Here is a 13,564-nt window from a genome sequence, read left to right as displayed (position 1 = left end):
AAACCACTTTGAGAGTTCATATTACTTCTGTCAGAATGGCCAAGATCAATAAATTTTTAAAAGGAGAACACTTATCATTGCTGATAGGAGTACAAGTTGCAAGTTGGTACAACCACCATGGAATCAGTCAGAATGTTCCTCAAAAAGCTGAAAATCCATCTACAGAAAGATCCAGCTACACACTCTTGAGCATATATCCAAAGGACTCTACATCTTACTACAGAGATGCTTATCATGTTCATTGCTGCTCTATTTCATAATAATCAGAAATTAAAGAGTATGGATGGCCTCAATGGATGAATGGATAATGAAAATGCAGTATTTTTACACAATGCAACATTATGCAGCTGTTATAAACAATGAAAAATTTAAGTACATGAATGAGAAACAATCATCCTGAGTAACTCCAACCTCAAAAGACAAATATTATTTTCTATTATATGTGGATGTTGGCTTTTTAAGATTTAGATATGAATGTTTCAGTCCAAATAACTACAAAAGTTAACTAGTAAGGGATTAAGAGTAGTGGAGGATCTTCCAAGGAATGGAAAATAGAATACAGTATTATAAAGAGACAAGGGGGAAACTACAATATGATGATTAAATTTGGAAGAGGTGGGAAAGAAGAGTGAAAGAGGGAATATGTGGGGGATCAACTAACACTACAGGCCTTTTGAAAAGCCATATGGGAGCCACTATTTTGTTAGCTTCCTAAAATATATACATATAGGAAAGGTAATTAAATAGAGTCAGAATATGTGAGGTGTAGAGGGGGAAAGTGCTTGTGCACACAGATAAGCACTGGAGAAGCCAGGAAAGGTAAACTCTCAGGCATCCTTCAAAGGGAGAGAGATGTTAACCTGTCCTCTTCCTGAAATGCCAGAGATTGATGTAGTTTACAACCTAGTGATACTTTGCTGTCTGATGAACCAGGTTTAGTCACAAATAATATAAAATATCTTGGTATAACTCTATCTAAGCAAGTGAAAGACTTGTATAACAAGAACTTCAAGTCTTTGAAGAAAGAAACTAAAAAATATATCAGAAGAGGGAAAGATCTCCTATGCTCATTAGTCAGTAGGATTAACTGACTAATTGAAAACAGCCATCTTACCAAAAGCAATCTACAGATTCAATGCAATTCCCATCAAAATTCTAACACAATTATTTACAGACATTGAAAGAGCAACTATCAACTTCATATGGAAAAATAAAAGACCCAAGACAGCTAAAACAATTCTGTACAATAAAAGAATTTCTGGAAGTATCACCATCTCTGATTTCAAGCTGTACTACAGAGCAATAGTAGTTTAAAAAAACAGCATGGTACTGGCATAAAAACAGACAAGTTGATCAATGGAATCAAGTAGAAGACTCAGAAATAAACTCATACCTAAATTTTGACAAAGAAGCCAAAGTCATACAAAAGAAAAAATAAAGCATCTTCAACAAATGGTGCTGGTCTAACTGGATGTCTGCATGTAGAAAAAGAATGCAAATAGATCCATATTTATCACCCTGCACAAAACTCAAGTCCAAGTGGATCAAAGGCCTCAACATAAAAACAGATACACTAAATCTAATAGAAGAGAAAGTGGGGAAGAGCCTTTAACTCATTGGCATAGGAGAAAACTTCCTGAACAGAAAACACTAACAGCTCAGGCTCTAAGGTCCACAATTAATAAATGGAACCTCATGAAACTGAAAAGCTTCTGTAAGGCAAAGGAAACTGTCCATCGGAGAAAACGGCAGCCTACAGACTGGGAAAAGATCTTCACGGACCCTACATCTGACAGAGGGCTAATATGCAAAATACATAAAGAATTTAAAGCCAGGCAGTGGTGGTGCATGCCTTTAATCCCAGCACTAGGGATGCAGAGAATGGCAGATCACTGTGAGTTTGAGACCAGCCTGGTCTATAAAGGGAGTCAGGGCAGCTAAGGCTACACAAAGAAACCCTGTCTTGAACAATTAACACAAAAAAAGAATTGAAGAAATTAAACACCACCAAACCAAATTACCCAATTAAAAATGGGGTACAGAACTAAACAGAATTCTCAACAGAATAATATCAAATAGCTGAGAAACCCATAAAGAAATGCTCAATGTCCTTAGTCATCAAGGATACGAACGACATTGTTTACAAAATTCAAAAAAATCCAAATTTTATATGGAACCACAAAAAATAATAGGACAAGCAACTTTTTAAAAAGTAACAAAGCAGGAAGGTTAATATTACCTGAGTTCGAAAAGTTGTAATAATCAAACAAATAAATAAATACAAATATATACAACAATAGAATAAAAGAGAGCTGAGAAATAAACCCATGCATCTACTGCCAAATGATTTTGACAAAGATGGTAAGGACACACATTGAGAAAAAAGGTTGTTTTTTTTTTTCAATAAATAGTGCTGGAATATTAGGTATTCAAAAGCAGAAAAACGAAGCTAGCCCCAAATTTCTCATATGTTATAGGGATCAACTCAAAATACATTAAATACTGACATGAAGTACCTGAAATTATTAATCTCCTTGAAGAAAACACAGGGAAAGTACTTCAGGACATTGCAACGAGCAATCTCTTTCTTTAAATCCTCCAAAAGAACAAGAAACAAAAATAAGAAAGAGACAAATCAGTTATGTAAAATTAAAAAAAGTTTTCATAAGAAAAACACTTAACAGAGTGCAAAGACAACTTACAGAATAGGAAAAATATGCATAACACATACATCATACAAACAGTTGCTATTCAAAATACAGGAGGAAACTAAAAAAACTCAATAGCAAAATTAAAAATTAAAAAAAATCTAAATTTATGCAGTCATGAAAGGAACGTGAAAAATATTTATTATCACTAATCATAAATGAAAATCACAATAGAATATCACCTCACCAGAGCGGGAAGGACAGTTGCTAAAAAAAAAAAAAAAAAAAAAAAAAAAAGGACTAAAGAAATATTTACCAAGTAGGAGAGATACCATGGTCACGAAGGTGGTTTACCCATGGTAAGGATTATGCATTGCATTCAGGACATGCTGACACATTGCGATGTCTCCAAATGCTGGGAAACTTAACTGCATAATTTGTGGTAATAGGGAAATGGAGTTCTCGCTCTCTCAATTTGGGGGCAGTGGACAAGACTAAAGATAACAAATGTCTGTGTGGATGTAGAGAAAAGGGAACCTTGCACACTGCTGGTTACAATATAAATTAAGACAGATATTACGGTAAACATTATGGATGTTCTTTTAAAAGTGAGTTGGAAATGCAGAGATGTCTATGATACTTTGTTAGTTGCACAAAAAGTATCAGATTAAAAGTGAATCTTTGTATTGTTTTAAAAATAAAGAAATAACAATAAATGCACATGCATATGCATGAATATATTTGCATGTTTGATAATGGAAAAAACATGTAAACAATTATTTGAGACCTTTTGTTTATGTTGGGATTGGTTTTGTAGCTTTAATGAAAATGAATTATATTTGCAATTTTAACGACAAAGAATATTTTAAATTAAGAGGAGAATGGTTGATGTAATTAAGGAGGGAACACACCAGTCTCCTGTCTGTTTTTGTGTGCGCTTTTCTTACAGACAGTGTGGTGAAACTAGTGCCACATCTACGCAGAGAATTACAGTAACCCGGTTTTTGGTGATGAGTCAGAGTGCGTGGTGCTGATGCTGCTGCCATTTCATCACCTTTGCGAGCACAGCCTCCATCCCTCTGCTCTCCCAGCGCCGGGGCCTACCTTGCTTCAGGCTAGCTGGCCAGTGATGTGGCCGGTCTAGAAACGGGTTGATCTGCGCTAAGGCCTCGGTGGGGCGCCCCCTTCCGCCTCCCCAGGCCCGGGCCGAAGAGTCCTGCCAGGCCACCGCCATGGAGGCCATCTGGCTGTACCAGTTCCGGCTCATTGTCATCGGCGATTCCACGGTGGGCAAGTCCTGCCTGATCCGCCGCTTCACCGAGGGCCGCTTTGCTCAGGTTTCAGACCCCACCGTGGGGGTAGATTTTTTCTCCCGCTTGGTGGAGATCGAGCCAGGAAAACGAATCAAGCTCCAGATCTGGGATACAGCGGGTCAAGAGAGGTTCAGGTGGGAGTGCAGCACGGGCCCGCGCGAGCAGTGGGAGGGTCTTTGTGGCTTACTCAGCCCCTGGGGAAGGAGGACTTCCTGGTTCTTTTCGCTTTGCGGCGGCGGGGGTGACAAGCAAGGGTCTGGGGCTTCTGAAGCTCACTTTGAGTTATCTAGGAGTTCAGTGCAGGGAAAGAACCGCCCAGGCAAGGGAAGGCCATTCGTTAACACATTGTTTGAACCACAACTTCATCAACCTGCATTTTCGTAGCTAATAAATAACCTGGATCACTATATAATTCATCAAAATCTGACCCTGTGTTTCATAGTTTTTTTTTTTTTTTTAATCCAAGTCATTTAAATGTAACTGGAAGCTCAGGTAGGTAGACTAGATAGATGTATATTGACTTCTTTCTATATCTATTTATATTTGTGTGGAAAAAAAAGTGAGAGGGAGAGAGAATAAACATGTCCTAATATAAAGGAACTAGAGACTGGTTAATTGACTCTATTGTTACCGCCATGCATTCAGTTACGAGAGAGTGGAATCATTTCTGAGGAAATAGTGTGAGGTTACTCACATTAGAGAGTGCCATCTGATGTAAATAGACAGAGCCTCTGACCTCTCGGAACTTCAGTACTAGCATGGTCAGAAGAAACAGATACAGAGGCGACACACAAAAGAACGTTTTGTTGTTTGTATTTATATGCCACTCCCTACTGTACCACTGGCCACATAATGGGTAATCAATGAGTATGTTTATTTTCTTTCACAATCCTTTGCTCTTCCTTTGTACTATGTATTTGTAATTTTATGTATGGATACAGAGGAGAGAAGTTTAACTGGAGAAGATGAGGCCAAAGCAAGATTAGGAAATGTCCAGAGATGTGAAACAGCATGGATACAAACAAGTAACAGAGAACAAACTAACAAACACTTTGCAGCGAATAGTTTGAACTAAAGGTAAAGTAGCAGGAAGCAGAGCAAAAGGACTCAATACCCCATATTTATGATCATTGACTCATCTTCCACTGAACATTAGTTGAGCATAAAAGAAACTAGTTAGGTAACTGAAGAAGGGTACAGATAATAAATAATTACAAACTTGAGTTGCCTCTAACTTGCCACTTGTACAATGCTTTGGCAAATACTTTATACAAGTTCTCATAAATAAAGAAAGGTATCTTATATATGTTTGCTTGGGATCTCTGTATGAACAGCTTGTTCATATTTACTATTAATTACTTATTATACAATATTGATTTGTAGGACATCTTTACATATCAAAATAATGAGGCTTGAACTCATGCATAAGGCCTACCCATACCATCCTCTAGCTTGGGCAGTAATTCCCTAGCCATTTCCCCCATTAAAACTCAGCCATTTTGCATTAAATTTTCAGCTATAGAACTCATTATTTGTTATACCCATCTGAGAAAACAGATTCTAAAAATTGATGTAGATTTCAGAAGTTGCAATAGTCTAAAGCAAGTGATTATTGAGGCAAATTGTTCTACGTCCTCTCTTAAGCTCCTACATTCTTAAGCAAAGTACCATAATATATGTTTATAATGAGGCTTATCAATCAAAAGAAACAAAAATGTGTGATGTTTCTTCTGTGTGAGAAGCACAATAGATGTATAAGTAGGCGGAAATAACCTAATTACATGATTCAAATAAATAATATAACTTCATTGGAACACTTTCACTATTTTGGCAGATTCTCCCAGCTAGTGCCTTCTCAGTCAGCCTTTTTTAATTTTCTCAGTGAGTAAAGCTGATAGGCATTTTTCTCCAGAATGTTTTAAAATTTATTATTTTATTTTATATGTATGGTGTTTTGCCTGTATATGTGTCTGTGAACCATGAGAGTTCCTGATAACCATGGAGGCTAGGAGAGTATGTCAGATCCCTGAAACTGGAGTTAAAGATAGATGTGAACTGCTATGTGGATGCTGGAAATCAAATTTAAGTCTCTGGAAGAGCAGTTAGTGCTCTTAACTGCTAAGCTATCTCTCTAGCCCTGACACAGAACATTTTACCATTCCCATTTTTCCACTCCCACATGGCTTAAGAAATACAAAACAAGATAGTACTTTTCTTCACAGAAGTGATTGATGACTCCTAGAAAAAAATAGCAGTAATGGGAACAATGACAACAAAACAGGTTAATGATAAATAGAAAAATGAAATATTTTGCAAGATATTTTTCAGGGGCCATCAATTATAGTTATAATCTACTGATTCATCTTATTCTTGAAAATTCTTTTAAACTACTAGCACTTGTAATAAATTTGCTATTTAAAAAATACCCATTATTTTATTTTGCTGTATGGTTACTCTGTAACTCAGATACTTTATTTTGCAGAAGAATTGGGTTTTAGCTATTCTGACTTGGAAGTGGGAGACTTAGCTGTGGTAGAAAATAGAAATCAGTCATCTCCTAGGATTTCTTTCCATGGCTGGATCAAGGGAAAACACCTGAAGGTTCAGGAGCATTCATTTCTAGGAATGAATATCTTAACATTTTACCCATTTGAAAATGTCTTATTGTTATAGGACGGCATTTGTATTTACTAAAGGACTATCAGTAATCAGGGACACTAGACTACTCTTAGTTCATTGGAGTGAAGGAGTTTGGGCACGAACTTTATTCTTTACTTCTTTCTTGTGTTTTAGATCCATCACTCGAGCCTACTACAGGAATTCAGTAGGTGGCCTTCTCTTATTTGACATTACCAACCGCAGGTCCTTCCAGAATGTCCATGAGTGGTTAGAAGAGACCAAAGTACACGTTCAGCCCTACCAAATTGTATTTGTTCTGGTGGGTCACAAGTGTGACCTGGATACACAGAGGCAAGTGACTCGCCACGAGGCCGAGAAACTGGCTGCTGCATACGGCATGAAGTACATTGAGACGTCAGCCCGAGATGCCATTAATGTGGAGAAAGCCTTCACAGACCTGACAAGAGACATATATGAGCTGGTTAAAAGGGGGGAAATTACAATCCAGGAGGGTTGGGAAGGGGTGAAGAGTGGATTTGTACCAAATGTGGTTCACTCTTCAGAAGAGGTTATCAAATCAGAGAGGAGATGTTTGTGCTAGTTAATCCTTCCATTTTCAAAACATACTCCCCCACTTGAACTTAAAAGTTATCGAAATAAATAGAATCCTTATGTGACTGAAGAGAACTCAACCTTTGGATAACAAATAAGCCGTCTTCCGAGGGGTGGAGCTCTGACAGGCTCATGTGTGGGTAGATAGGGAGCCTGAGTGTTGACTGAGGGACTAAATTGTTGACTTGGGCTGAACCATTGTTTTATGGCCCAGGCTCAGCAATGGCTGCTCCGTGTGTCCTTTGTGGACCACATATTAAGAGTCTGGGGTTTTGAAAGTTAGGTTCCAGGAAAACACTTATAGACAGAAAAACTGTTCCTTGGTATTACAACTTTTCACAGGTGGTGACCATAAAGAAACATGTAGAAGGAAATCAAGTATCAAATTGGGGACAATTAAGATAACTGAAAGAAGAGTATGGTATCAACTTATTTAATGATAATACCATGCCAGATGTGTTCTGGGTTTGGTACAAACATGCTAATTCACTTGTAACAGTTCAACTGTAAAATGAAAGGTCCATATGAATCAGCTGTTTGGTAAGGCCCTTTCAAGATGGAGTAGTCTAGTAAAACTGCTGTGACTATGAAAAGCAAAGTCATTCACACGTTATTGTTATCACATTTGAGAAGGTGTATACTCTGACAGTGTTACCAACTGTGTGAAAGAAACCGTCCCATGTAAAATGCCCATGCAAGGAAAAGAAGGAAACATTACAACTCAAAGGCCAAATTCTTTCCCCTCTAACCATACCTGAGCTTTCATTGCATCAGCGAACCATACTCTGGAAGTAAGGATACTGCCTGCTTCTTCAGATCCCTGACAGTGACAACACAGAGATTGTCTACAAAAAACCCTAAGTCAAGCCATTGGTCATTGGCTCTATGCTGAGTATGTGTGCAACATATGGCCCTTGAACCCTTAACAATCCTGCATATTAATTTATTTCACCTATTTGATCACCGTAATAGGCCTGTGAGATTTTTGACCCCATTTTCCAGAATAAGAAAGCAAGAACCAAGACTACCTGATCCTAGCTGGATCATATGCTGTCACATGAATACATGATTAATTTGTTAACTTTGGAAGACATGTGACTATAAATACATGTTCTCTAGATGATAGGATATGTTTTCCTTGTTGTTTTACAGCTCAGCTGTAATCTTGAAGGAATCTAAGAATGAATCAAAGGAAAGTCCATTCAGGTATTACTGACAAGAGGGCATTAAATAATGGATTAACTGCACAACTGAAAACACATTAAAACTGTGTGGGTTCTAAATGCTCTTCTCACAAATAATATGAATATTTTTATTGAAAGGAACCAAATACAACAATGGGAAGTGGGATGGGGATAAAATACTCACCCCATGATGACCTTGGCCAACTTTTGCTGTGTATCTACACTGGGCTCCTGTCTACCCGAGAGAGTCAGCTCTTAATTCTCAGGTGAACAGACAGCTAACTACATCAGCAAATAAGAATAACTGACATGAAATTTTCATTATATTCTTAAAAGGAAGTGATGCTTTAAATTACTTGTTGGATTGTAGCCAGTTCAGCTAGGCAAAAGCCATACTTTTCACAGTAAGAAAACTATTCTAATTAGAGCCAAGTTTCTCATTTACACTGTGGTAGAAAGAGTGGCAAATCGTTTTTGCAGTATCCTGTTCAAGTTCAGTATGAATATGTGTGAATTAGGAAATCTGTGAATTTGTTTCAGCTAAAATAAACCAAATAATAAAAATTAAGAAATATTGTTCTGCCACCTTTGCTCCAACTTGGATAAGCAAATCATCTTGGACCAGTTCACATCATCAGCTACAGGTGAAGGGATCATTTATTCTATATTTGTTTCATACATTTTAAATTGCCAGATTTTGGGTTGTAGAAGACAAACACAACCTTTTTGTGGGTAAACACAAAATACACAACAATATTCATGTCTAGATGGTTCCAAAACCAAGATTATCCAGTGGATAAATAAGAATGGTCTAAATTCTTGTAAACTCAAGAGGGAGGGCTAGAAATAAAATATGTCTACAGTTCTTCCTTCCTTCCTTTCTTTCTCTCTCTTTCCTTTCTTTGTTTTTTTTTTTTCCAGACAAAGTTTTTCTGTGTAGCCATGGCTGTCCTGGACTCTCTTTGTAGACTAGGCTGGCTGCAAACTCACAGAGATCTGCCTGCCTCTGCCTCCCGAGTGCTGGGATTAAAGGTGTGCACCACCACACCCAGCTTTACAGTTTTCTTGGCTAAAATACATTATAAATTTCCCCATTTCTGGCTTTTTAAAACAAATTTCAATATATCCAACATAAATGCAGCAGAGGTGGCTGAACTTAACTGCTTATGTAAGTTCCTGAAAAATCTTTAAAAATAATTTTAGTAGAATTCAGTGCTGTTGTCACTGCAATAAGTGGGTTTTAGAAAATAAGTGTGAAAAATCAGGTGTTCATATACTAAGGATAAAGCTTTAGAAGCTATTTTACTACATAGGTAAAGAAAAGATAAACTAACTTGTAACAATGATCACAACTGCATGTTGGATTAGGTTGTCTTATATTCCAGAGCAAAATGTACTGTATACTTTGCCTCACCTTGTTGTGCACTGTAATGAAATGTGAACATTTCTTTATTTAGCTGTATGTGAATGAAAATATGCTTGTATTTAGTAAAATGGTTGATCATGTGACTGTGAGATTCCACATGTGTGTTGTAGCTATTTCTAGAATGTGTCCCTTCATTGTTGCAAACAAGGATAGCAATAAGATATCAATCAGATACTGTAGTATATACCACTATGATAAAACATACTTTGCATAAACATAGTAATCAGTATCTGAAAGCCAAAAGGAGGACACAATTTCTTAAAGGTTTATGATTCTCATGTTGAAAACCACAGATATCTCACTACTTCATTTTCAGCCCAAGTCACTATGTAAAAAGTTAATTCTGTGAAGCCTAAAACTTAAGCATTATAATTTTTAATCAAGAGCTATAATTCTGTCACCAGGGAAGTAATTAATTACATCTATTGACTTCACTGGAAAGTCTTTTCCAGCTAAATTGCCTTGATTTTGTTGTTGTTGCTGCTGCTGCTGTTGTTGCTGCTGCTGTTGTTGTTCATTTGCTTGGTTTGGTTTGGTTTGGTTTGGTTTGGTTTGGTTTGGTTTGGTTTGGTTTGGTTTTCAAATCCAACTGTGGCACACTATCATGTGAGGGACACTGCAAGCATGGGGACCAGATTGGAACACAGTCATATAGCACATTTTCCAAGGTGGATAGTGTACAACTGAGACAAATGTAAGAGAAATCTTTAATTCTATATCTTGGCATACACAAGCTAATCTCAGCACAGCTTTATCACTTTTGCAGTCTTAAATAAATTAGGGGAGGGGTGAGAAAAGAAGAAAGCTCATTTATTACCCTTGGACTCCAGACTTTTACAACCAACTGCTTCCCTGTCATCTCATTTGATTCTTCATTAATCTTCATTTGCTCTCCATTATCACAAGTTTAGCATGTCCAAAGTCAGGCTTCTGATCTACTTCGAGCCATGACATAACCTTCTCCTGGGTAAATGATAACTTTCTCCTATGTATTGCTGCCAAAAGTTTAAAACCATTCTTCTTTCCTTCTCTTTCTTACTCCACATTTGATCTATCTGATAATTATGTTGGCATAAGAGCATAACAAGAATCTGACAGCTTTTCAACACCTTCAATGCTAACACACTAGTGTTGTGCACGGTCACTTATCACCTTAGTTATTACGATAACACAAGTCTCCCTACCGCCATTTTTACTACCCCTTACCTACCATAGTTTATTATCCACACAGCCTAAGGGTGCCTGATGAAGTATGACTTGAAAACAGTCACCTACTCATAATTGTCCAGTGTTTATCAATTCATTCAGCTTAAAACCCAAATTCCTTCCAATAGTCTGCAGAAGAATCCTTTAAAATGAATTCCATCCCACTGGGTGATGGTGGCGCACGCCTTTACTCCCAGCACTCAGGAGGCAGAGGCAGGCAGATCTCTGTGAGTTTGAAGCCAGCCTGGTCTACAAAGTGAGTCCAGGACAGCCAGGGCTACACAGAGAAGCCCTGTCTTGAAAAAACAAAAAATCTCTACACAACAACAAAAACAGAAAAGAAAATTAATTCCATTCCATGATCTCTACAACTTCATTTCTTACAGCTGACCGCTTGTTCATCTCAGTTTCCATTCTTGCTCTTTATTTTAAATTACTTTTTTTGTTTTTAATTATGTGTATACTTGTGAGTCTATGTGAGAGTATGTGTTCTGTTCCTTAGAAGCCAGAAGAAGTCAATAGATTACCCGGATCTGGAAATACAGGCAGTTGTGTTCCACAGGATATAGGGACTGGACTCTGGTCCTCTAGAAGAGCAGTAGTGCTGGGCTATCACTCCAGCCCCTCCTTTTTTTTGTTCTTTAAACATGCAAGCGTATCCCTACCCCAGGCTTTTGTGCTTGCTCTACCCTCAATTCTTTTCTGAGATAGCTGTAAAGATTGTTTTTCATATCTGTCAAGTTATGGGGCTAGCAGCTTCCAAATTTTTTGAATAACTTACAGATCCTAGGGAACACATCCCTCCAAATATCATTGCTGAAAGACAGTCCAAAGTCCTGCTCTTTAGCTTTGCCTGAGGAACAACAAAGATTCTGGGACACAGAAAAGGAAACAAACAAACCCTAGAACAGGGGTTGCATACCAGATAGCCTGCATATCACATATTTACATTACAATTTATAACAGTAGCAAAATTATAGTTATGAAGTAGCAATGAAATAATTTTATGGTTGGGGTTCACCACAACATGAAGAACTGTATTAAAGACTCACAGCATTAGGAAGATTGAGATCATGGAAATTCTGGAGATAAGTTTCACAGAAAGGAGTTGGTGGTGATGTCATAATGCAGCAGTGGGTTTAGAAAAAAAGAAAATAAATGTACTTGAAGGATTTGTTGGTAGAATTGGTTCTGCATTCACTAAGCCTCTCAGGAAATTTGTGTGAAAAAATAATATTCTTTGTTTACTCTTCAAAATCTCTCCTTCCCAGACAGACAATCTAATCCATTCCCATGGCTTCAATTACTCTCTACTTTGCAAAATAATTCAGACCATTCTATTAAGCATCAAACTAAAGCAGTTAATTTGCTTAAGACACACAGACATAAATTCCTTAAACTCAGAACCATTTTCCTCCATCTTCATTGCTATTCACCATTGTCCAAGCCATTATAGATGCTCTCGTGAACTGCTTCAATATCTTACCCTTCTCTCCATATAAATAGAGCAGAAGCTCATTCACAAATCCATGATCATTCGCAAAATATGTAGTTATCACACCATGACACATCAAGTCATTCTCCACCCAAATTACAAAATACCCTTGATTTCTCATCACATTTTAACAAAATTGAAATTAATATGACTACAAGGCTCTCCGCCATCCGGTCTGCCCAGCTCTGAGTCCTATAAAAATAGTAATCATACTTTCTTCACCAATGACCTTAACTCTTGCAGAAAACACACACAATTCTGTTTTGTGTCCTTTTAAATTCTTTGATTACAAGATCTGTTTGTCACCGGGCTTGGTGGCGCATGCCTTTAATCTCAGCACTCTGTGAGTTCAAGGCCAACTTGGTCTACAAAATGAGTCCAGGACATCCAGGGCTGGTACACAGAGAAACTCTGTCTCAAAAAACCAAACCAAACCAAACCAAAACAAGATCCGCTATAAGGCCTGTTTTAAACTTGTTACAACTTTAGGCAATTAACCATGGCCCACTACTAATATGTCAATATTGGCCTTTGTTTCTCTTCCTCGCTTTCTTAGCTCTTGTAAGCAACTGTACGTAATTATTAATTCACAAGATAATTCTTGTTTATTTCATTATAGATTTTTAAAATTTATTATTCCATGTTGTTTAACAAAAAAACTGAGAATATGGATTTTAGTAAGATAGATGTAGGTTCAAATTCTGACTCTACCAGAAATTAACTGCAAATCAGTATCTCTGAGCCCCATTTCCCACATATATAAAATTGAATGATGGTATTTAACTCATAAAGTTGTTATAATTATGAAATGAGACAATCCATACAAAAGCACTTGGTCATAATAGTCCTAAGATGATAGGAATTATATTTTCATGTAAACAAATCTCTTCTACAAATGGTTCATGCAACACTCACTGTACTGTTGGGTTTTTTTTCTTCTATAGTGTATTTTATGTAAATACATAAGGGAAGATACTATGTCTGTCTTTTCTAATTACTATATAGCTACAGTAAATCAATGCATGTACATATTTATTGAATGTGACCAAAAGAAGAGGTAG

General features: G+C 37.2%; 1 protein-coding gene and 1 non-coding gene across 2 annotated transcripts; both read left to right on the top strand.

Moving 5' to 3' along the window:
* Positions 1 to 2,956: 2,956 nt before the first annotated feature.
* Positions 2,957 to 3,120, top strand: LOC127186046 (U1 spliceosomal RNA). The gene has a single exon (XR_007830300.1). It is a non-coding gene; the product is annotated as a U1 spliceosomal RNA (small nuclear RNA).
* Positions 3,121 to 3,646: 526 nt separating this feature from the next.
* Positions 3,647 to 10,335, top strand: Rab39b (RAB39B, member RAS oncogene family). Its single transcript, XM_051141700.1, has 2 exons — positions 3,647 to 4,095; positions 6,755 to 10,335. The coding sequence occupies exons 1-2, from the start codon at positions 3,881 to 3,883 to the stop codon at positions 7,179 to 7,181; spliced, it is 642 nt and encodes a 213-aa protein (XP_050997657.1). The 5' UTR covers positions 3,647 to 3,880; the 3' UTR covers positions 7,182 to 10,335.
* The last annotated feature ends 3,229 nt before the right edge of the window (positions 10,336 to 13,564 follow it).

The sequence above is a fragment of the Acomys russatus genome, chromosome X (genome assembly GCF_903995435.1).
Source record: "Acomys russatus chromosome X, mAcoRus1.1, whole genome shotgun sequence".
Taxonomy (NCBI): Eukaryota; Metazoa; Chordata; class Mammalia; order Rodentia; family Muridae; genus Acomys; species Acomys russatus.
Note: the sequence above shows the minus strand (reverse complement) of the source record. Positions and strands in the feature narration are given on the sequence as shown.

Excerpts from the sequence above, each read along its gene's own strand:
- Rab39b (XM_051141700.1), top strand. The coding sequence starts at position 3,881 with ATGGAGGCCATCTGGCTGTACCAGTTCCGGCTCATTGTCATCGGCGAT. Across the intron at positions 4,096-6,754 it reads GCGGGTCAAGAGAGGTTCAG|ATCCATCACTCGAGCCTACT; the intron begins GTGGGAGTGCAG and ends CTTGTGTTTTAG.